At 48.5% G+C, this 25153-nt stretch overlaps 1 protein-coding gene across 3 annotated transcripts in view; it reads right to left on the bottom strand.

Annotated features, from left to right (window-relative positions):
- SPNS3 (sphingolipid transporter 3 (putative)) overlaps window positions 1-8457 on the bottom strand; it is a 44163-nt gene extending 35706 nt beyond the window's left edge. For all 3 annotated transcript variants that reach the window (XM_037809892.1, XM_037809893.1, XM_037809891.1), the window contains exons 1-3: window positions 7967-8457; window positions 4478-4543; window positions 180-316 (exon numbers count right to left, since the gene is read on the bottom strand). In XM_037809892.1, the coding sequence (XP_037665820.1) occupies window positions 180-316; window positions 4478-4543; window positions 7967-8177 (414 nt within the window). In that variant the 5' untranslated portion in view covers window positions 8178-8457. The remainder of the gene's footprint in view (window positions 1-179; window positions 317-4477; window positions 4544-7966) is intronic.
- Window positions 8458-25153: the final 16696 nt, after the last annotated feature.

Consider the following 25153-nt stretch of genomic DNA (forward strand, 5'->3'; position numbering starts at 1 on the left):
GAGGAAGCCTCCTCTTAAGAAAGTCTAACCAGCTCTGGACCCTGCCCAGGCTCGGACCTAGAGTCTGTGCCCTCACCTCCTCTCTTCCCAAGCCGGAGCCTGGAATGGAGCAGAACCATCCCAGGGTGGAAGCAGGTAGGGGGAGGTCCCTGGGGCCTGGCAGGGGTGTGGGCACCTACCTGGGGGGAGATGAAGGAGCTGGAGAGGCCAGCCGCTGACCAGAGCAGGATTCCGAAGCTCAGTGTGGCCTTGCGGCTGTGTCGGTCGCCCAGGTAGCCAAACACAGGTGCAGACAGCAGCAGACAGCCAACGAAGACTGGTGGAGACACGACACAGAAGGGGTACGACGGTGGGTGGCAGATGGACCCAGCAAGCCCAGGGAAGGGGCCTGGCTCAGATGCCAGAAGCTGGCACGGGGCCAGTGGGGCCAGGGCATGAGGAGGAAAAGCTAGGGCAAATCTCCAATCTCTGTACAACCTACGAACTGGTGCCCAGAGTGGGGGCACCTGGGAATTATGTGGCAACCTGGGCCCAGGTTCAAATCCCAGCTCTGCCACTTGCTCACTGTGTGACCTTGGGTAACTCACTCCACCTCGCTGAGCACCATCTCAACAATGGAGAAGTCAGCATTCTCTGCAAAGCCATGGATATGGGGACCCTGGCTCAGAGCCTCGCAGTGCTCAGTCAATGCTAGTTTCCTGTCAAGATATTGGGACTGGCAGGGGAGGGTGGGGGTAAAGGGGTAACAGGAGGGAAGGGGCCTGTTTGATGTACAGATGAGCCAGTTTAGAAGGAGCAGGTGGTTGTAAACCGGCCATCCCAGGAGGCTGGGAACGAGTTGGTTTCAGTCCCCTGACAATGCCAGTGGCATTTATACAATCAATTTTTAAAAGTAAACCCTTACTAATATAGCCTACTGAATTAATGAAAGTGGTTAGCTAGTCTGTGAAGACAAAGAAACCCCCGTGGTTGTGGCACACGGACACTTTGCCCACGAGGCTCCCGCTCCTTCGAGAAAATCGCCTCCAACCTGCAGGGACGGGCTCGCCGCCCCCCTGTTGGACTTCCCGGCAAGACCCAGCGGTGGAGAAGGGACGCTTGGAACCCTCCTCCACCGGGTCCCCAGATCAAGCGCGCGGGCTTTTGAGGACCCGGTCCAGAATCCGGGCGTCCATTGTCCCCTGAGCACAGAAGATTGACATGTGCTGAGCCCAATGAATGACCAGATTCCTCCCGGCTCGGGTTCCAGCCCCTCCCACTCTTCCTGACCCGCTGTAGAATCGGGTTGAGCCATATGCGGTTGCCGAAATTAGGCCCCGTTTTGACCTACAAAAATGGCAATTTAATACGGTTCGACCTAATACTTCCGCAGAGAGTGCTCTTTTCTATTGGGCAGTTGCTTGACTTCTAGTATATTTTGGAAGTAAATTCTCCCTATTCTTTATATTTGTTTTAAAGATTAAGAATGTGAGCTCTGGGACTAAATTATCTGGCTAAATTACCAAGATTTGAGATCTTGGACAAATGCCTCAGTCTCTCCATGCCTCCCTTTCCTCGACTCTCAGATGGGATAGTAACAATACCTCCCTGATAAGGTGATTGAGAGGATTAAATTTAAAAAGGCAGCAAGTGACTTCCTGTAAATGCTCAATAACTGTTACTGTGTGGATGTGTGTGTCAGTGTGCGGGATGCATTGATAGCTATAGTTGCATCTATAGTTTCAATCACCATCACACAGAAATATTTAGTTTTGATACAGTCAAATTTATCAATCTGCCTCTATGGGGGGGGGGGTTGTTCTTGTTTATGCATATCTTCTTTACCCAAAGGTTATAAAAAATATTTCCCCAAATCTTCTAATACTTTTATGGTTTGGGAGCCAGAGTCCTTTATGCCTTATGTCTGAAGATACCCTTGGATGGGGAGACCTACCCCCAAGGGGAAGGCAGGCACTCCTCACTCCTGGCATCTCAAAATTCAAATCATTTCTGTGGCAAGGTGGGAGTCATTAATAAGCACAGGGGATAAGAGATGGACTTTGGAGGCAAACTGCCTGGATTCGAATCCCAGCTCTGCCACTACCTAGCTGTGTGACCTTCAGCAAGTCCATAACCTCTCTGTGCCTCAGGTCCCACATCAGTAAAATGAGGATAATTATAGTACCTGCCCCATGGGATTGTTGTGAAGATTAAATGAGGTAATATTGTACTGCACTTGGAATAGTGTCTGGCATGGTAATATTAGTTTTAAATATTAATTAATTAACAAATTAGTTAATGCCATTCAGCAGCTTCTCTGTCCTACCGGGAGGAGGTATCTGACACATTTCCCCCCTTCCCAAACCCACCCCTCACAGCTGACCAAGCTCTGGGTCTCCTCCTCTCTGCACCCTGTGGATAGACAGCAGGGGGCGCCCTTACGACACGATGGTAACCCATTGACTAAGTGCTGGGGATAAGCCTGGTCATCAGGCCTGCAAGCCCACTGCCCTCTCCACACACCTTCTTCGGCTGCTTCTGCAAAGCTGACCCCTCCCTTCACCCACTCACAAGCACATATATACCACACACATTCCCACATTCATACTTACACACACATACTCTTATAAGCACACTCCTACCACAAGCACATCCACCCACACACACACACATCCATGCACACACTAACTCACACATTAACACACTCACACACACATCCCTATACCATGCATTCACACACACATACACACTCATAGTCATACACACTTCCCTCCACGATGCCTCACTTATCAGGGGCCTTGTATTCACCATGGTAATAGACAGGGATGGGAAGTGTTGACTCAACTACTATTATCTGTTTAATCGAGAAGATCAAACAGATGTTCAGGGTGTTCAGCTGAGATGGATTTACTTTAGCTACAGGCACGACTGAAGCAGTGAAGCAGTGGGCTTCTCTTTTGCTCTCATGACTCTTAAAGAAGTTTAGAGAACTATGTACCCCCTCACACATTTTCAGCAGACTTTTAAAATGTTTTTATTGCAAGTTTAAACAGTTGCAAAGGATGCAATTTTCAGCATTAGAGTAAATGTTTCTAAAGATATTTTCATGCAAATCCTTGGAGCTGCAGATTGCATTCACTCAGTCTATGGGAATTGTCCACTGTTGCAGGGTCTAATTAGCTAAGCCGGTTCTCATTTGCCAAACCAAACGGCCAAATCAGACTGTCTTTCACTTTTTCATTGAAATAAATACATTGCCACCCATCCCTGAGCCAGCCATCTCACTCGTGAATTCTAACTCATAGATGAAAGTTAGACGGCCACACAGCAGGATAGCCAGCTAAGGCTGGCACCCTGCCCTGGGTTTGCAGCCAGGAGGAAATATCCCCAAGCCATGATGCTCTCTCTGCCTTGCTCCCAGGGCCTCCCCACAGAAGCCAAGTATTCACAGAGGGTATTTGGTGTCCTGGAGGGTTTTTACACCCTAGGGTGGTGCACTACAGCAAAATCCAGGATGGGGTGAGAGGTGTGCCTGCCTGCTGAAAATGGCAGAAAAGCCATCATAAAAGGGGAGGTGAGAAAGGAGAACCTCAGACAGCCCACAAGCATGTTCTCAAGCAGATCCATTTTAGGAAAGAAACACAGGCCTTGAGGATCTGCAAACGGATTCTCTCAAAGCTCTTTGTGCTCATATACCCTCTGGAACGTTTTTGTGTGTCCCCAGGGGCACCCGTATGCCAGGTTGAGAGCTGTGTTCTAAAGCATCGAGGGAGGGACTGCTAGGAGGAGGGAGGGTGCTGCCGAGAGGAACTGTGTGTGTGCTAGTTACAGGCTGGGGGTGTGCACACATGTGTTTCATGTGTTGGGTCTTTGTGTGCATACCCGACGGTACATGTGTGTGCAAGTGCATGTCACCATCCAGTTGTCCACGGGAAAAGTTAGTGCCTCATGACCCCAACTGCCGCACCATGTAATGGGATATGCGGCAGCTCCCCCAGGGCTTGTGTGTGCACATGTGTGTTTGTGTGCATGTGTGCCGGTGTGTGTGCACAGACGTGGACGTCCTGATGGACAGATATTTCAGGTCCTTGAGAGGAAGGCAGGGGTTCTCAAACCCCAAAGAGTCTCTTCACATGGCTGAGCTTGACAAATATGAACAGAATGAGAGACCAACTCCCCTGCCGTGATTTGACGCTCAAGGGCCTTCTCCAGCCCCGCCCCTGCCCTCTCTCTGCAACCCCCACACTCAAACCAAAAAGGGCCTATTCAAGCCCTGGGTCTTGGCTCCAGCTGTCTCTTCCTCCTACACAGACAATCCCCATGCCCAAATCCCACCCATCCTCAGTGCCCCTCCTCTGTGCCAGGGGTTTAGCAGGGCTCAGCCACACTCCCCATTTCCCAGGAGCTGGAACTGGGCACAGAGCAGGACCTACTGAAAGACCCCACCCCAACACGAACCCACGACCCCAGATCCAGGGGGTGGGGACTTGCTCCTTACCCGTCTGAAGCAAACCAGCATTGCTGTCACTGATCTGAAAAAACTTCTGTACATCCAGCAGCACTCCTGTGGGCAGAGGGGCAGTGCTCAGGAAATGGGCAGGAGGTGCCTCTGCTTTTGGGATAGGGCCACAGTTGACCACAGCTGACCAACTGTTCTGTCCTCTCTCCCATATGCATATATAACCACATGCACACATAAATCCAGGGGCCACACACAGAGACGTGTACACATCAGGCCCACATAGAGACAAGCACACATAGGCACACACATTTACACATACATGCACTCACACACCTAGACATGTGGTCATGGAGACACATAGACATGCATATACACATAAGTGCATACATGCAAAAAGGCATTCCCAGAAAAATACACCTGCAGAGGCACAGATACACTTGCAGGCATGGGAGCCTGCACTCACAAGCTGTAAACCCAACCTCATATACCTCGTATGTACACACATACACGTATACACTGAGATGCCCACATAAGGACAAACCAAGACAAGCATGCGTGCAGATGCACATGTGCAGGGCATAGGCACACATGGAATGTGTGTGCATACATAGCACCCATTGGTGTCAGAGTGACTGGCAGCTCTCCATTGCTGCACAGTGTGCAGCCATTTGCTTCAACTACAGTGTAAGTGGAAGTTCCTGGAATTGTGTAACCCAGCAGCCCTGCTTGTGCACAAACACCGGATATGCATAGACATACATATATGCACATGAAGATGTATATACAAAGAGATGCATATGCCCTAGCCTGCACACATGTACACACAAGCACATTCTACCAGAGGCATGAGCACACATCATGAGCATGCACACACAGAGCCTCAGAGACTTAGGTCCCATGGAGATCTGTCATCCACCCCACCTCCCCGAGGGTGGCAAGCTTCTGCTGTGCACCAGCCAGGTTCCACACCAGCTGGCTCTCTGCAGCTGCCCCAAGCTCTTGCTAAGCCGTGGCTGGTGCAGTAGACACTCAGCCTCAGGCAGAGGGAGGAACGGGCCTCCAGACACCAAGCTCTGCTTCTTGAAATCCCCTCGGCCCCTCAGTGGTACGGTTTGGTGTAGAAAGGGCTAGCCAGGATCCACGGCACCTGCTTCTCTGGGCCTTGGGCCTCTGGTCCTGCCATTATCATGAAGGAGGACAAGTGTCACTTCCATTTAATTATGAGATTGCTGAGAGCCAGGCCCCGTGTTGGACACTTGTGGTGATTAGGGGGCTATCATTTTCCCCATTTTACACATGAGGAGACAGATGCTCCAGCCTGCCCAGGGTATGCCCAGCTGGAATTGGGGGAGCTGGTCCTGGAATCCCAGCCAGAGATGCCCCGCCTTCCTGCCCAGAAAGGAAGCAGAAGCCCCCAAATGGGGTGCTGCAGAAACACCCACCAGTGGGGGAGAAAGCCTGCCTCCTCACCTCCTCCTGGTGAAGAAAGATCAAAGAATCAAAGAAGCAAAATAAGGGACTTTTGTTTAGACATTGAATTTGGGTCTGATTGCCACAGCATCCGGGCATGCAAGTATGTATGTCTTTTTTCCTCTTCAATGTTTTTAATTATACAAAGAAGCCCTATTTATTGGAGAAAAATAGACAACATGGGTAAGCAAAATAAATAGCTAAATATAAATTCTCTATAATGGGACATTCATCTTCAAACGTTAGGAATGGGGATTTGTCCTCTTGTTTTGTCTTCTCCTGGGCTCCTCCCAGCCCTGTGGCACTCTGGAGGTGGCCCAGGGACAAGTGTGAACCCAGCCTCACCTTTACCTGTACCCCATCACCTCTGGCCCCCAAAAAGGCTGATTCCCATGGAATCATTTTAACTGCCCTCTGAACTCCCTGCCCCCACAGTCCCCAGGGGGCTCTGGTGGCTTCATTTTTCCAGGCCCCCCTCCATCATCCGAATGAGAATGCAGCCTCGCCTCTCCCACATCAGAAGAAGTCTGAACAAGTAAGAGGTCTTGGGTGGGAGGAGTTGGGGTCTGGCAGCCCAGCCAGGGGTCCCCAGGGTGAGTGGGAGGAAGAGTGTGAACCCCTCCCCCCCATACTGATGATTCCTCCACGCCCATTTGACTCTGGCCTCCATCCCCTCCTCTCCGTCCCCTTGGCCCACACTCCAACTCAGGCCTCCTTGGCCCTGGCCTGACCCATTGCAGTAGCCTCGAACCCACCTCCCTGTCTCGTTTTGCCTCCGTCACAACTTCAAATCTGATTACATTCCCCAGCTTAAAAAAAAGGAAAGTTCCATGGCTCCTCATTGCCCAAAGTAGGAAGTCCAAGATCCCAGCCTGGCACCCAGGAAGCCCAGGACATGGCCCCAAACATGCTCTGCTGAATAATTCCCTCTTCCCCCCCTCTCGCCACCCCTGTCAGAGCACACTCCTTCACCCTGTGGGCTTGGCTCATGCTGACCCCTGTGTCTGAGTGCCCTCCCCTTGCCCCAACCCCTGCCTGTTCAACTTTCTCAGCCTTCAAGGCCCAAACCAAATGTGCCCACCCCCATAAAGTCTGCCTGATCCCTCAGTCAATCGTCCTCAGGGTTCTGCCCAGATGACACTCTCCCAACACTCTGTCCTGTATTAGAGCTACATGGACGTGTGATGTGTGTGCCTCTTCACTCCTCGAAGATGGAGACTGGGTCTGGTAATGTCTGTAGACCCCAGAGTCCCATTCACTCCACAGCCATTCTCTGGGGTGCAGAGCAAGTAACCAAGAAAGCAAGGCCCTGGCCTCAGGGATACCCGGCTGCTGCAGGGCCCCCCAGGATCTCCCCAGCCTGGGCTGTGCCTTCCTTGACTGGCTGCATCGCTCAGCCTTGCAGGATTCCTGTTAATGAGCTTCTCCCTTTGCCCCACGAAATGGTCATTCCTGAGGTCAGGCAGAAACTACAAGTCTGATGCCCCCCTGATGGATTCCCAGAGTCCACCACAGTTAATGCTCAGTTGATCTTGAATGAATGAATGAATGAATGAATGACAAGAAGAGAAAAGCAAGTTAAGCTCCATTCAATCTTGAATGAGTGAATAAGTGACTGAGAGAGGCACGAGACTACAGAAGCAGGTTGAGCCCTGAGGCCTGCAGGAAGGAAGGCACAATGTGCAGGGTTTGCAAGCATCTCCTACCCTAGAAACAGAAATCACAAGAACCACTTCTTGCCTGGGACTGGGTCCAGGCTGCCCTGTCCTGCACAACCTAGCCACCCCACCCAGAACCTCGAGGCCTCTGCCTGCAAGGCCCATACCTCCCTGCTGTCCTCACCCTCCCACCCCCACGGTATCCGCTGCACCACCACCACCACGCTCTCCCCCCATGCCTGTTTTGAGAGGATTGGGACCTTGGTTGGGTGCCCCCATTCAGGAAGGGCTAAAACCCACCTCCAGGGGTAACACCACCAGAGATGTGCGCCAGGGGAGAAGGAACCCCTCGGAGCCCAGCAGGTGGTGCTCCGGGATGCCCCGCCCCCTCCCTCACCTGCGATGATGAACCAGTTCATGTAGTTCAAGAGGTTGACGTAGCAGAGCACGGCGGCAGCCAGGTACGCCCTCCAGCGGGGCAGGCTCCAGGCGGCGGGTGTGGCCGGAGGGGAGACCCAGTCTGAGGCCAAGGCCCCATAGAGCCTCCCGGGCGCCGGGGACCCTCCGGGCGGCCCCGCTGGCCCAAGCTCCGGGCCCTCCGTGGCCATGCCGGCAGCCGCGCCAGCCTGCAGCTCCTGTTGCGGGCAAGGTGCCGGGCGAAGGCACCTCAGCTCTGCAGTGACTCACTTCCTGTGGGCTCCCGGCCTCCCGACCTCAAGGCAGCTTCCCTAACCGCTGGGCAACTTATCGCAGGTTCCTGCAGCGCCCACCACACGCTCGCCGGTAAGATTTAGCCATCCTCCGCCTCCGAGGTCTGCGGGAGGGGCAGACGCCTCCTCGCGCCCCCCTTGGTGACCGGATGGCTCTGTGGTCCCCTCGATCGCAGCCTATGGCTGCAGTGGCTGCAGTGAGAAAGAGAAGTTTCTCGGGACAGGAAGTGAGATGACTCTCCAAGTGTCCCACTCACCATGAGAGGGCCCGGCTGCCTCCATGAGAGGTGGGCTACAAACAGGGGACGCAAGCCCAGGTGAAAGCAGGGAGGCTGGCCCTGGCCAGGAGAGCAGCCCCAGACACAGTGGGAAGTAAGGGCTGGCGCCCGCTGAGTACCCCACACTGTCGGGAGAAAGAAAGAGCTGGCAGAGGGAGGGGCCTGCAAGGAGACAGACTATGGGCAAAACTCATCAAGAGACGCTAAGTCTAGGGGGAAATTTGTGATGAGGCAGGTTATTGGCATGGTCTTAAAGCGTCTGTTTTACAGCTTGTTTATCAGTCACAACGGAAAAGACTAGCAACTACACAGCAGAGAAATCGGGCAACATCCTGACCTCACACCTTAAAACAACATCACACCCTAATGTAAACTCTGCACATTAGCTACTGATGATGTATCAAGATTGGTTCATCGATTATAACAAAGTCACCACGCTCAAGCAAAATATTAATAATAGGGAACCTTATGGGGGGGGTTGGAGTATATGGAAACTACTTTCTGGGCAATTTTTCTGTCAACCCTAAAACTGCTCTAAAAATAAAGTTCATTCTTTAATAAATAAAGAAATAAATAACACCCCCAATGAAGGGCCGGTGGGCTTTGTGCACCTCCAGATGCGATGCCCTGAGAAGGTCACAAGACTGTCTACGCAGGATCCAGGTCAGGAATGTATACCCTGAATTGAAACATGAGGAAACAACAGACAAACTCAAATGAGGAACACGACTTTTTTTTTTTAAAGGGACTGTACTATTTTAAAAAATAAAATATTCAAGTCCTAAAGGGCTGAGAAGGACTGAGGGACTGTGTGGTCCTTTGTGTTGTGTACTGTGGGAGCCTGGGGCCTTCCCCAAGGACATTGAAGACTGTATACAGCAGTTTGTGTGACCTAGGTCAGTTAAGATTTGACCTAGTCTCCTTGAAAATCAGGTGCTAAATGTAATCTATACCTGAAATTACCTCCTCCCTGAGACTCCCTGAGATACTGTTATCTACAAGATAATCTATTCCTCCCCTCCTCCCTGTTGATTACAAGCAATCCCTCCTTACTTTGCAAGACACACCCCCCCCCACCTCCTGCCTTATGCTCTCATATCTACTGGAATGTCGAGCCCTTATAACCAGCTTATTCAGCCCCCTCAACGGGCAAAATATCTTCACGTTGAACTCTGAACCCCGCCGCCATTCAGAGCAGCTCCTAAATCCATTCAGAAAAGCTCCTGAATTCAGGGAAACTGAATTCAGGGAAACTGACTCAACTTTCCACCCTGTTGATAAGCCCCATAACTAAAGCTCATGTCTCAGAACGTGTCCGGTGCTTTCTTTAGTCCTTTGGCAACAAAAGCCCTCTTGGGCCATGACATGTACCCCAGTTTGAATGTTCTTGGTCTTGGTCCTCAATCTTGTAGATGTGGACCCATCGTAAATAGGATCTCTTGAAGATGTTCCATCACTTAAGGTGTGGCCCTACTGAATCAGGTTGGGTTTTAATCAGATGACTGAAATCTTTTATAAGCAGAATAAAATTCAGGGAGCGAGAGCAAGCACGAGAGTGAGAGAGAGAGAGAGAGATGAGCCATGAGAAGAGAGAAGCAGGAAGTCAATGGAAACCAGAGGAAAAAGGAAAAGACATTGCCATTGCATTGTCACGTGACAGAAAAGCCAAGGATGGCGGGCACTCAGCCCCAGAATGCCACATGTCTTTGAGGAGAAAGCATTGCCTTGCTGACACCTCAATTTTGGACTTACTCCTAGCCTCAAAACCGTGAGCCAATAGATTCCCATTGTTTAAGGTCACCCATGGTGTGGTATTTGTTTTAGCAACTGGGAAATTAATCCAGACTGTTTCAGATTAACAGAGGCAAAAGAGATAACAAGTAAGTGCAACCCAGGGTCCTAGACTGGATCCTGTACTGGAGGGAAATGTACATTATCAGATCAACTAATAAAATTGGGATGCAGACAGTAGGTTAGGAAGAAATATATCAGTGTCAAATTTACTGAAGCTGGTAACTACTATTGTTACATAAATGAATATCCTTTTTTCTGATATATTTAGGGATAAAGGACTCTCAAGTAGTTCCAGAAAAAAGGTAATATATACATATAGTTAATAATAGATGAATCTGGGTGAAGGGTATATGGGTGTTCTTTGTACTGTATTGCAACTTTATGTCGGGTGGAAATTTATATCCAAGAAAAAAAGTTGAAGCAATACTTGCATACCAATATTCATAGCAGCATTAGTCACAGTAGCCAAATGGTGGAAACAATGCAAATATCCATTAACTGAGAGATGGATAAACAGAATGTAATATATCCATGCAATTTGGTGATAAAAAAGAATGAAGTTCTGATACATGCCAAAACACAAATGAACCTTGAAAATATTATGCTGAGTGAAATAAGCCAGACACAAAAGAATAGATATTTTATGATTCTGCTTATATGAAATAACTGGAATAAGCAAATTCATTAAAACAGAAAGTAGATTAGAGGAGTAGCTTGGGGGGGGGGGTTGCTTAGTGGATGTCTTAGTTTACCAGGACTATGTCAACAAATACCACAAATGAGTTGACTTGAGCAATAGGAATTTATTGCCTCGTGGTTTTGGAGATGAGAAGTCCAAAATCAAGATCTCAACAGACTGTGCTTGGATTCTGGAGACTCTAAGATTCTGGCAATCCTCCATCACATGGTGTGCTGGTTTGGAGCTATTATGTACCCTACAAAAGGCCATGTCCTTTCAATCTACCCCTGTGGGGGCAGTCCTATTGAGGGTAGGACCTTTTGGTTCAATTGAGATGTGACCCAGCCCATTCAGGATGGATCTTAATCCCTTTACTGGGGTCCTTTATGAGGATAAGAGAGAGAAAAATGCCCATAGAAGCCCAGAGGCATTTTGGAGAGAGCCACCAAAACCAGAACCCAGGAGAGAAGGACCAGCAGACATCGCTATGTGCCTTCCCATGTGACAGAGGAACCCCAGATGCCAGCAGCCTTCCTCTTGGTGCTTTAATTTGGATATTTTCATGACCTTAGAACTGTAAATTTATAACCTAATAAATCCCCATTGAAAAAGCAAACCCATTTCTGGTATACTGCATTCTGGCAGCACATGGAAACACATGGTGATATCTCTCCTAGTACATGCTTCTCTGATTTCTGGTGGTTTCTGGCATCTACTGACCAACTGCATACAAATTTCTTTTGCTTAGAGGACTCCAGTCATCTGGATTAAGACCCACCCTGATCTAATTTGGCCTCATCTAAATAGGATCTTTGAGGATCCTGTTCACAAATGTGACCACACCTTAACTCATAATAGCATCTTAAAAGGTCCTATTTACAAATGGGCTCACACCCACAGGACCAGGGGCTAGGATTGAACACGTCTTTTGGGGGGGAGGGTACTCAATTCAATCCACAATAATTGGTATAGCATTTCTGTTGGGGTGATGAAAAAGTTTTGGTAATGGATGGAGGTGACGGTAGCACAACACTGTGAATGTAATTAATGCCACTGAATAGCAAACATCATAATGGTTTAAATGGCCAAAAAAAAAAAAAAAAAAAGTTAAAGCAAGCATACAAAAAGCCAGTCTGGTGACATGGTGTCAGTGTGGGCTTTGCAGACTGACAGGTCGGGGTTCAAATTCCACCTTAGCTACTTCCTTGCTGTGTGCCTTGGGCAAATCCCTAACTTCTCTGAGCCTCAATGTCCTCATTTGTTATACAGAGAAAATAATAACATGTGCTTCTGGAGTAATCGTGAGAAGGAACTAAGATCGATGCATGTAATATTCCTCTCCTAGAGGAAGCACTGGGTGAGTGTTGTTCTTGTTGTGATGCTGATGATGATTGGACATTCTTGGTGGAACAAAGGGAAGTTCAGAATTGGGTCCTCCTGAGCACATGGGGGCAGTGCAGCATGGTAGCTACGATCCCGGAACTACACCCACCACTTCCTGGCCACGTGACCAGTAACCTTTCTGTGCCTCAGTTTCCTCATGTGTAAAATGGGGACTATAAGAGTACATTTCTCATAGGGTTGTTGTAGCCTAAATAAGATAATATTTGAAAAGTGCCGAGGACTTTCCCTGACATTGAGGAAGTGCCATGTGGGTGTTTGTCAAATAAAATGGGATTTTCTCTGGCACACATAGAGGAGACTTTGGTCTCAGCCCCTGCCTTCAGAGCTACACCCACAAGCATAAGTGTATGAGTGTGAACCCAGGTACACAAGTGCACACATGCACACCCACACACACTCGCACAAACTGCACACAGTGTTGCAGCGAGAAGCACCAAGCTCCCAACTCAGGAAGTGTCCTGGGTGGCTGTCCATTTCCAGGGTCTGGCCCTCATCTTTTCCAGGCCAGAATGGCACCCTGACTTGGCTTTCAGAGCCAGTTAGAGATAAGGGAGAGGCTGCTGGGTCAGAAATCCCCATAGTTGGTCAAATCAGGGAGGCTGGTTGATGTCCAGGAGAGCAGGAACATGACCAGTTCTCCTGGACTCCTTGGCTTCCACGTGTAGCTTCTCCCACCAGGGATGCCTGGGATCCGGCCCCCAGAGGGATGTTGGGAATAAAGCTGAAGGACACCAACACCCAGGAGCAGGCTGCCAGCAGGGGAGGCAAAGAGTCATGGAACCCAGGTGGGAATTCTGGGTTCTAGTGGCAAGAATGTGAGGCACCAAAGGACCCTCCCCTCTCTGGGCTCAGCTTCCCCATCAGCATTGGTGGTCGTGGTGGCGGGGAGTCTGGATGGTTCTAGAAGGCCCACCCAGCTTTGCAGTTTGTGCAAGTGTCTGTTTCTCGACTCAGCCACAGCTCCCTGAGAGCAGGCATCCTGGAGCGTCTCCCAGGAGGAACCCAGGAAGTATCCCATTCATTTCTCCAGGAGTCACCTGGCTGAAGAAAGCTGCCACTGTCACCTGCTGACCTTCCAAGCGGGAATCAGGACCAGAAAGTCCTGCTTTCCAAAGAACAGAAAACTCTCTGACAGGAAACACTGTTTCTGAGGGAGAAAAACAGCCACTGAAGAGGATAACTTTGCGTGTGATCCGGAGCCCTCAGTGCACATGGGAGGAAATGGGAACGGATGGATGGTCCCCGCACTGCCTGCAAATCCTTCGGCACGGGCGACAGTCCCTCCCAGCCGCAGCATGACCCGGGCTGCCTGGCACTGCAGAGCTGCAGTTTTCACACACTGAGGCATAATGCTTTCAAAATCACTTTCCCTTAAAAGAAAATGTGTGTCGGCGATGACAGCACAATATTGTGAATATCATTAACGCTACTGAATTGTAAGCCAGAATGTGGTTAAAATGGGAAATTGCGTGCTGTATATTTGTTACACTACAATAAAAAGTTTAAAGCTGAAAAAGGTGTATGTGGTATTTTCTACTGAATTGTATACTTGACCGTGGTTAAAATGGGAAACCTCATGTTGTATGCATGTTCCCACAATAAAATTAAAAAAAAAAAACATAGATTGTACAACACAGGTGAACCCTGATGTAAACCATAGACTTTAATTAATAGTATAATTATAATAATACCAGTTCATTCATTGTCACAAATGTACCACAATTAATGCAAAATGTTAATAATAGGGAAAACTGTGTGTGTGCGTTTGTGTGATGGTAGATGGGGGATATGGGAACTCTGTATGTGCTGTGTGATTTTTCCATAAACCTACAACTGCCCTAAAAAAAATGATAAATAAACAAAGTAATTAGGGAGAAAGGTATTTTTTTAAAAAGTAGCTGTGCTGTTTGTAATATCCAACATTCTAGATTTCTTTCTTCAGGGGGTTCATCAAATAATGGCACTTCTAACACACTAGAACCACTCTTTACAGAGCACCTTCTACATGATGGTGCACTAAGTTATCTGAACAGTGTTAAGGATATGAGGGTGCAGTGTAAATAAGAGGGTACAAAATGCATGTACAGTATGATCCCATTTTGGTAAAATGATAAAACTAAATAAAAGAAAAATGTGTAAAAATGTGAGTCAGTCAGCCACAACTCAATTGGCTGCCTTCTCCCATGACCCTGGCTGATACAGAAGCTCATTCAAGATTATTTTTAGTGGAGACCCTTCCCAAATGGCTCCCGTCAGAGTTTAAATTTGTTCCCCTTTAGCAAAACAAATTTCAAGCCTCACAGAATAAGAGGTGAACAGAAATCACCTGGAAATCATGTCCAGCAATTCCCAGGAAGTTCTTTTAGAGGATTGTCAGTAAGGACTGTTTTGGCTACAGGTAACGTAGGATCTAAGAGCAGCTAAACAGGTATGTTAATTATCTCCCTCATATGATTAGAAGTTGGGAAGTAGGCAGTAGGTTAACTCAGCGGCACCATGACATCATCAAAGTCCAATATCTTCCATCTTTCTTCTTTGCAATGTTTACTGTTTTGGCCTTTGATTACTTTTCTATCACTGCATAACAAATCACCCAAAAACATATGGCTTTATACAATAATCATTCATTATCTTTCATGGTTTCAGTAGGTCAGGAATTCAGGCGCAGCCTAGTCAGATGCTTCTGGCCTGGTATCCCCTGTGTGGTTGCAGTCAGCTGTCAGGTGGGACTGAAACCTGCAGGTTTGCCTGGGGCTGGAGTGTCCATTCCCAAGGTGGGTCCCTCACATGGCTGGAAAAATGGCACTGGTTCTTGGTGGGAGGCCTTGGCTCCTCTCCACGAGGACATCTCCATGAGGCTGCTTGAGAATCCTCAGTATGGTAGCTGGCTTCCCCCAGTGGGAGCAGCCCAAGGGAAACCAAGGCAATACCTTCCACAACCCAGCCTTGGAGGTCACACACTGTCTCAATTTCCTCAGCTGCTATAACAAGTACCACACAATGGGTTGGGTTACCCAATAGGAATTTACTGGCTCACAGTTTTGGAGGCTAGAAGACTTGCTTCGCCCTGGGGGTCAATAGCATTCTGCCTGGCCAGCAGCCCTTGGGTTTTTCAGCTTTCCCATCACACGCTGATGTCCTCTCCTTTCTCTTCTAGATTCCCACTGACTGCCAGCTTCTGGTTCCTCCCCATGGCTTTCTCTCACCCTGGTGTCCAGTTTCTTTCTCTTTATAAGGACTCCCATTACCCAGATTAAGACCCAACCTCATTCAGTTGGGCCCCACCTTAATTTAAAGTAACATCTTCAGGAGATCCCATTTATGAATGGTTCACACCCACAGGAATGCAGATCAAGACCAAGAATGCGTCTAAATTGGGGTACGTAATTCAGTCCACCACACACCCCATCACTTCTGCCTTATGCTATTGGTCACACAGGCCAGCCCTGATTCATTGTGGGAGGGGCTACTACCAGGAGGCGAAAGTCACTGGGGATTATCTTAGAAGCTGGCTACCACAGCCTTCACCCTGAGGCTGGTCATCTCATAAAAAAGAAGGAAGGAGATTTCTCCTGAAAGGTATCCATATGTCTTTATCTGGGAGGAAAGTCTTTTCTAGAAATTTCCCAGCTGGCATTCCCTCATGGTCCACTGGGCCAGGACTGGTCATATATCCATGTCTCAACTTCAAGGAAATCTGGGACGGTGGGTATCTTGAGAGGCTACCTCTGTCCCTGAGGAAGAAGGGAGACGAAAATGGTCACTGGGTAAGAAAACAGCATCTTTCCCAGATGGCTAAGCAGCTTGGAGCCTGAGAGAATTGCCTGTCCTGCAAGAAAAAGTGAGCAACCACGTTCCCAAGAAAAGGAGGTGCAATTTGATCCTTTAAGTTTGAAGGATTTAAATGAGTGCCTGGTGCAGATTCCAAAGGAGGAAGGCAAAATTGAAGTGCTGGATCTAGGAGGTGGCAGGTGCAGAAGCTGTCTTACCCCAGGGCTCTTGAAGCTAGTGGGCACCCTAGCTGGTGGGAAGTGTGCAGGGAAGAGCTTCTGAACACTGAAAGCCTCAAGCTTGGAATCTCAAGCCCGGGACGCCTCTAGCAGAGTTCAATACATTTTCTAAAAGACGTTAACTGCATCATCCACTAGCATCTTGGAGACCAGGTAAGACTAGGCTTCCATAGCGACACCCAGTGGTCACAAGAGGCCACAGCAGGCATGAGCTATTCCAGGCGTGGAAACGAGATGTAAGCCCTCAGGGGTTCCCAGATAATTCCCGGTGGTCTCAAGGTCCTCGGTTTCTTGCTAGTAAAGCACGTGCAGGCTTGAGCGATTAATTGGGAAAATAATATTTGTGACTATATTGTATGCCAAGTTGTGAAACTGGCATATTTACACAGTGCACACACACAGCAAAAGTGTGAAGGGATAAATCCCAAAGGATTAACAGGATTTATCTTCAGATCATAAGGTTATAGGTGATTTTTTTTTCTTTTTTCTTTCTCTACTTGCCTATAAAAATCACGGTGAACACTAACACAGCACTTACCGTGTGTTGGGTCCTGCTCACTCAGAACCCAAAACCCCCTGTGAATTAGGTATGGTAATTATATGTTTTTCAGATGAGGACATGGAGGGACAAAGAGGCCAAATAACTGCTCCAACTCTGTGCTCTTATCCTGTTGGCTGTATTACCTCCCTGTCTTATTTTCTGCAATGTATCGCTTGTGTAATAATAATAATGAAAGAAAATATAGTGGCATGTATAGCTTTCATAACCAAAAAAAAATAGTGCTAGAAACAAAACAAAATAAATATACAGGTGTGAGCTGGACATGTGGCCACAGGGTCAGGGCTGCCACTGCCCTGTGGGTATAGCTACAACCGAAAGGTCAGGTATTCACGCCCGGAAAGGCCCACTCCACCTCTTCACCTGTGCTCTCCTGATTTGGTAGCAGTTTTGAAAATTCCACCTTTGCCTTGGCAGCCATGAATACAGGGATCTAGCACTCTGAGTGATGGGCCTGGGCTGGGGGCATGGAGCTGGTAAGCTGAGGGGAAGAGGGGGAAAGAGAGCAGTAAAGAAAGAAAGAGAGAGGAAAAGAAGAAGTAGGCAGAGGTGGGTGAAAAGGAGAAAGAGAATGCTCCAAAAGACCCCATCCCCAACTCCCTGTGCTTTCCACACCCACCCATCTGCTTCCTGATGCTGACTCCTGCCCATGTTCCCAGAATCTTCTCAGAAGCCCCCTCCCTCAGGAAGCCTTCAGGCTCTATAAGTGCTCACCTTTATCATAATACTTTCTGCTCATTATTGGGATTTTCACAGGAGGACAGTGAAAGAATTTGGAAGCCCAGGGGACATGAGTCTCAGGTTCTAGTCCCAGCTCTGTCTTCAGTGTCCTTTATCCTAGTTGTAGCCTCCAGGCCCCCAGCTCCATGGCAAACTACCCCATCCCCAAGCTACTGGAGAGACAAGGCGCCTGCAGCTGCCTAAGAGATCAGGCCCCTGAGAAGTTCTCTGCCGCCCTCATGGCCATACACCCCTGGGAACTAAGGCAATGAAGAGATGCCCATGGCCCCATACCAGTTATCTATTGCTGCTTAGCAAATCACTCCAAAATTCAGCCGCTCAAACAATAATAATAATTTATGATCTTTCATGGTTTCTGTGGGTCAGGAGTTCAGGAGTGGTTTGGCTGGGCTCTTAGGCTCAGGGTCTCCCCTACTGTTGCAGTCATGTGCTTGACTGAGGCTGAAGGATCTGCTTGCAAGACAGCTCCCTCACAGGGACTGGCAAGACGGTACTGGCTGTTAGTGGGAGGCCTCAGTGCCTCTCCACGCGAGCCTCCCCGCCGGGCTGCTTGAGCATCCTCGTGGCACAGAGACTGGTTGCCCCAGAGGGAGCAATCCAAGAGACCAAAGCAAACACTGTGATGCCTTCTATGACCTTGCCTTGTAAACCACCACCATCCCTTCTGCCATATTCCATTGGCCACATAGCTCCACCCTAATTCACTGTGGGAGAGATTACCCAAGGACCTGAACACCAGGAGGCTGACTTGGAGGGTGACTACCACAACTAGCTTCTGAGCTTTCCCATGGGAGACTACCGGACCCCACCCCACCATGCTCATCTTCCTGCTCCTCCCCTCTACCTCTCGTCATCTGACCCAATTTCCTGCACCCCACCCCTCAGGACTCATCATCAATCAGCACCAAATTCTCTGCCACTCTCACGTTCTTCTCAGAAGAATCCCTTCACTTTAGCCCCAAATGAACCTGACCATCCACTGATGACATGACCTCCTGCAAACTCTCAGGTGGAGGAGAGTTTGCTCTTTGTCCCTCCTACCCTTCATTCCTCAGGACCTTGCAGAACAGTGGGTGTCCTACTTGCCCATTGCCACTTCCAACCATTTTCCTTCCTTGTCTTTCAAAACCCCCAGCTCCTGTGACATTCACGCCATCAGACCCAGCCACGCTCCTCCTGGTCCACATCCTCAGTGGTCTCCTGGTCATCTTACTTGGCTGCACCCAGACTTTGATGCCTGACCCAGTCTCTTTCCACCCTCCCTGTTCCTGTCACCTCTCTGGTGACTTCACCATCCATGGGGATGATCATGCCATCACTGGGGCCTCCTGGCTCCCCCACTTCTCCTTATAAATAGCTTTTTGTCCTTCCCTGGCACTCCTTCTCATGTCCTTCAGTCCCACGGTCACCACCATCAGCAGCAGCACCTTTCCAATCTTGACTCTAAGCATCATCCTCTCTGACCATAAATCCCCACATTTATTTTTAACCCATAGAGACCTCCAGTGCCCCACACCCAGCCCAGGGCCACTGCTCATCCCTCGCCAGAGCCAGCTTTGATGTCAAGGCTCTTCACTACCATCACCCTTAACTACCTCATCCCTCTCTCTCTCCCTTGACTGGCCTGTCAAAGCCCCAGCCCTGGCCTAACCCTCTGCTTCATGCCTGCATTCCAACAGCCAGATGTCACTGGAAAATAAAGTAGTTTGTCAGGGAACATGCTTTAAATCCATGCCACAAATTTCCATCGAGCACATGGCAATGCCCAGCAAGGCTCCTCTTCCCAAAGTGATTGTTTCACATGGTCTCCTTTCTCCTCAAATGCCCACGTTCTGTTCCTCCCTTCGCTCTCAGTTAATGCCTTTGCTCCATAAATAATTGAGGGGAAAAAGAAGCAGCAAACAAAAATAAACCCCTCATTTTCCTATGGCCCCAATCTCCCACCCTTCTTGCATCTCCCCACCTCCCCGCCTTCCCTGGAGTTTCTGAGGATGAAGAGGCCTGTGCTAGTTTGGATGCATTATGTCCTGCCAAAAGCATGTTCTTTAATGTAATTTTGTGGGGGCCAACCTATTAGTGTTGATTAGGTTGGAACCTATTGTATTAGTGTTTCCATGAAGATGTGACTCAATCAACTGGGGGTGAGGCTTTTGATTAATTTCCATGGAGGTGTTACCCCACCTAGTCAGGGGGGTCTTAATTAAATTACTGGAGTTCTATAAAAGAGTTCACAGACAGAAGAGCTCAGGGCAGCTGAGAGGGACATTTTGGAGAGAAGATGAGAGAGACATTTTGGAGACAGCCACTGAAAGCAGAACTTTACTGAAACTTTGGAGATGCTAGCCCAGAATTTGCTCTGGAGAAGCTGAGAGGACAAAACGCCCCAAGAGCAACATTTTGAAAAACTCACAGAAGCTCAGAGAGGAGCTGGAACACAACCTGGAATCTGCAGTTGCCAGTCACGTGCCTTCCCAGCTAACAGAGGTTTTCCAGCATCGTTGATCTTCCTTTGGTGAAGATATGCTCATTTGATGCCTTACTTAGACATTTTAAGACTGTAAATTTGTAACCAAATAAACCCCGTGAATAAAAACCAATCCATTTCTGGTATTTTGCGTAATGGCAGCATTAGCAAACCAGAACAGGGCCCCACTCCCAGTCGAAGGCCAGCCCCTCCTCGCCATCTGGCTCTCATCCTCAGGGAGTTTGTCCCCGTAATTATCCCATCCCTCCAGCTTCAACTATCTCCTTGTTGGGGACTGAACCATGTCCCCCACAAAAGGCATGTTCAGGTCCCAATCCCTGGTCCTGTAGGTGTGAATCCATTTATAAATAGGACCTCAGAAGATGTTATTAGTTAAGGTGTGTCCACACTGAGTGAGCATGGGCCTTAATCCAAAACCCTTAAAAGCAAAGGAAGTTGGACACAGAGAGGAAAAAGCCGTAAGTCAAGGGAAACTGGAAGAGTATAGAGAAGTCACCACCACGTACACTGCCATGTAGAGGAAAAGCCAAGGAACCCCAAGGCTCCCAACAGCCAGCCCCAGAATGCCATCGTCTTCCAGAAGAAAGCATTGCCATGCTCGTGCCTTGATTATGGACTTCTCCTAGTCTCAAAACCATGAGCCGATAAATTCCCATTGTTTAAGCCAACCATTGTGTGGCATTTGTCTTAGCAGCAGGAAACTAAGAACCCACACCCCCCACCCTGCTGCTAGATCATTCCCAAAACAGAGTCTCAGTACGTATTATCATCTATCTTTTTAAAAGTTACCCTAACTCCCTCACCCCCTTCTAATCACCAGGCAATTTTCCGCACCCCTTCACAGCACCACCTTGAATCACTGTATGGGTCTCTTTACCTTGAATTCTCTTCCCACTGCCCCAACAGTTTGTCTTCATCTTTCAACCAAGATGGCTCAGGGTCACAGCTTGCCAGGTCACCAAATGCCCTCTTTGCAGCCTCGCCGGCTCCTCTTCTCCTCTTTCTAAGTTTCTATGCCTGGATCTTTATCCTCTGCCGTCTGCTCTAAAAGTAGATCTCAGAGCTCAATCCCAGGCCCTCCGCCTCTCCACCTTTCTTGCCCCCCTGCCCTCCCCACACACACACGCCAGTCACTCGGCCAGCAAGATGCTTTTAAGGTCATCTCTACAACTCTCAAAATCTGGATCCTCGGCCTTGACTTCTCCCCGAGCTTCAGACTTACATTTTCAGCTGTCTCCTTGACATCCCCACCTGGATGTGCAACTGGCAACTCAAACTTACTGTGGCCAAAACAGAATTCTCAATTCCTGCTCCCAAATGCCTCCCTCCTCCGTCTTCTCACACCACCATCCACCCAGATGCGCAAGTAAAAAATCTCTGAGTCTTCTTTTTCCTTCACCCACACATCCATCCACTCCTTCAGCAAATCCTGCCAACACTGCCTCTCTCCATCTCCTAACATCCTACTCCAAGCCACCTGGACCACAGTAATGGGATCCTAACAGGACTCTCTGCTTCCACCCTTTCAACCGTTCAGTCCACCATCTACACAGAAGCCAGAGTAAATGTAAAATGGAAATCAGATAAAGTCACCTCTCTGCCTAAAACACTCCAGTGGGGGATAAAACTTTCCAACGATTTCCCACCACACACACAGTAAAATCAAACTCCTCCTGGCTTCAGGCCCTAGTGATCTGATCCTACCTTCTCAGTGCCACGCCACTTATCACCCTCCCCTTTGCCCACTCTGCTTAAGTCATATAGCTCTCTGTTCCTCAAATGTGCCAAGCTGTCCCCATTCCAGGGAATTTAATAATTCCATGCTTAGAATGCTGCACAACAAGTTTTTCTCATCATTCAGATATTGGCTCATGTCACCTCTTCCAAGAAGCCTTCCCAGACCACCCAATTCAAAGTAAACACCCATTCACTCTCTGTCCCAGCTCCACAGTTTAATTCCCTGCACAGCTCCTATCACTGTTTGATATTTTTCTTGTTTATTTTCCTTCCCTTCACTTGTCTCTCTTGTTGGTTGCTGTATTGTCAGTGCCAGGGTGCTTGGCACTCAGGGTCATTCACATTTTAAGAATTTAAAAAGGAATGAATTGCTGTGTAACTTCAGACAGGTCAGCGCCATCCTCTGAGTCTTCTCTATGAAATGAAGTTATGTGCCTGGGTATGCTTCGGAGGCTCCGCTTTTAAGGGAAAGTAGCACTATGATGGTGAGTGGCCACCAGGTGTCACTAAAGACAAAGAAGAGACACTTCTTCCCGGGTTGTCGTTCCAGAGCAGGGTCCCAGGGTCCCAGCGTCCCGCAGGGTTGGCTCACCCAGACAAGGGCTCCAGAGCTCTTGGAGTCAGCATATGCCTTCTTGGGGCACCCATGAAGTGCTGAGTTCTCCGGTGAGTCAACCAGCCAGGCCCATGACCCTGGCTGGACCTTGGGGTGTCTCTGGACCTGTCTTCCCATCTGCCCATCTGGTGTAGACTCATCTCCAGGATCCTCCAACTCAGACCCTTCCTCTGTGACAAAATCAGGGTGGAAGGAGGGACGAAGGGAAAGAGGAGAGGCTTCCTTTACTCCTCTGTTCTTTTCCCAAGGATGCTTCCCTGGGGACAGGGACCCTTCTTCACCAAGAACTCTCTTTACATTCTCCTCTGACAGGGTGTGTGTAGCCTTCCACCTATAATGAGGTGGAAACAATTGCATTCCTCGGAATTTCCCTTTTGGGGACTGGGGGATTCCTGGAGGGAGAGGAGAGATGTATTTTTCTGAACAAACAAATGTTAAAGAGGCATTATTAGCTCAAAGCCATTATCAGCTTGGCCCCAGAGCCAGAGTTTGCAGATGCTTGGTTTAGAAGAAACTCCAAAGTAAGCCGCTTGGGGTCCCAGGCGTTTATTTAACAGAGGAGGCTCAGGAAAGAGCACAGGCCTAAGATCATTGCTTTACTTCCTTTATATGAAAACACACACGATCAAGATGGCAGAGTGAGAAGCTTCAGGGCTCCATCCCCACCGCAGAAGTTTTGAACAACCAGAATCATCTTTCTCAAAGCTCCAGAAAACAGTTAAAGGACTGCCATAACAGGGTGAGCCCAGAATCAGGAAAAAAGCTACTTAAAAGGAGTGGGATCTTGTGGTACCTCGGCAGGCCCCTCTCCCGTTCCTCACCAGCTCAGTGCTGAGCTGGCCCAGGCTCTCAGTTGGATCCGCGGTCCTAGTTCCAGCAGAATAACCCTCTTGCATGTACCAGGAGCATATATGCCTGGCCCAGTCTGTCTGGTGGTGGCCTAAGGGGCTGGCCATCACTAGAACTTGCCCTGCGTGTAGAAGGCAGCTCACCAAGCTCTCCTATGGAACACTGTTGGAGAGCAGTCGAATCATGGCTGCTGGGACAAGGGTTGCTGGCTGTAGGACATACAGTACCATGCCTGGGACTGTGAGGAAACTAGTCCTAGAGAAGAGGGGACATTTGTATCCATGTAAACTGAGGAATTCCTAGAGCTACACTGTGCATGCCCAAGACAAGGCCCATGAACAGAAAGGACAAGGGAGGGCCCAATACTTTAGCCTACAGCTAGTCTCTATACTTATTGCATGGATGGATAAGCCCTGAAGGGGAGCCCTTCCACTTGCACAAGTCACTCTACAAAGACTGGGAAAGGTGTATTAGTCAGGGTTCTCTAGGGAAGCAGAACCGACAGGAGATACCTGTAAATATTATGAAATTTTATAAGATTGCCTCATGCAACTGTGGGGATGCACAAGTCCAAATTCTGTGGGGCAGGCTGCAAGCTGGCAACTCCAATGAAAGTTTCTGATGAATCCCCCAGGAGGAGCTAGCTGGCTAAAGCAGAGATGAAAATTCTCTCTTCTGACTGCTAAAATCATCAGGGCTCCTTTTAAAGCCTTCTACTGATTGGATGAAATGTCTCACATTGCTGAAGGTAGTCTCCTCAGTTGATTGTAGATGTAATCAGCCATATCATAACACTAGTTGGAGACAAGCTTGAGGAACAGATGCCTCAGAGTCTAAATTCCAACAAAATAACATTATAATATCAAACTGTCCAGGTTTCAACAAAAGGTTACAAAACACACAAAGAAATAGGAAGCAAAGGCTCAGGCAAAGGAGAAGATTAAAACATTAGAAACTGACTTGCCCTTATGAAGCTTGTTACTGCAAAGGAGAGGCTAAACTTGCGTATAATTGTGCCTATGAGTCTCCCCCTGAGTACCTCTTTGTTGCTCAGATGTGGTCCTCTCTCTCTCTCTCTCTCAAACTAAGCCACCTCGGCAGGTGAACTCACTGCCCTCCCCACTATGTGGGACCTGACCCCTAGGGGTGTAAATCTCCCTGGCAACGCAGGATATGACTCCTGGGGATGAATCTGGACCCGGCATTGTGGGATTGAGAACATCTTCTTGACCAAAAGGGGATGCAAAATGAAAAGAAATAAAGCTTCAGTGGCTGAGAGATTTCAAATGGAATCGAGAGGTCATTCTGGTGGATATTCTTATGCACTATTATAGATAATACCTTTTAGGTTTTAATGTATTGGAATAGCTAGAAGTAAATACCTGAAACTATCAAACTCCAACCTAGTAGTCTGGACTCTTGAAGACAATTGTCTAACAATGTAGCTTACTAGGGTGACAGTGTGATTGTGAAAACCTTCTGGATCACACTCCCTTTATCTAGTGCATAAATGGATGAGTAGCAAAATGGGGACAAAAACTGAATGAAAAATATGGTGGGATGGGGGGATGATTTGGGTGTTCTTTTTTATTTTTATTTTTTATTCTTTCTGATGTAAGGAAAATGTTCAAAAATAGATTGGTGTGATGAATGCATAACTATATGATGGTATTGTGAACAGTTGATTGTACACCATGGATGATTGTATGGTATGTGAATATA

Source organism: Choloepus didactylus, chromosome 18 (assembly GCF_015220235.1).
Source record: "Choloepus didactylus isolate mChoDid1 chromosome 18, mChoDid1.pri, whole genome shotgun sequence".
NCBI lineage: Eukaryota > Metazoa > Chordata > Mammalia > Pilosa > Megalonychidae > Choloepus > Choloepus didactylus.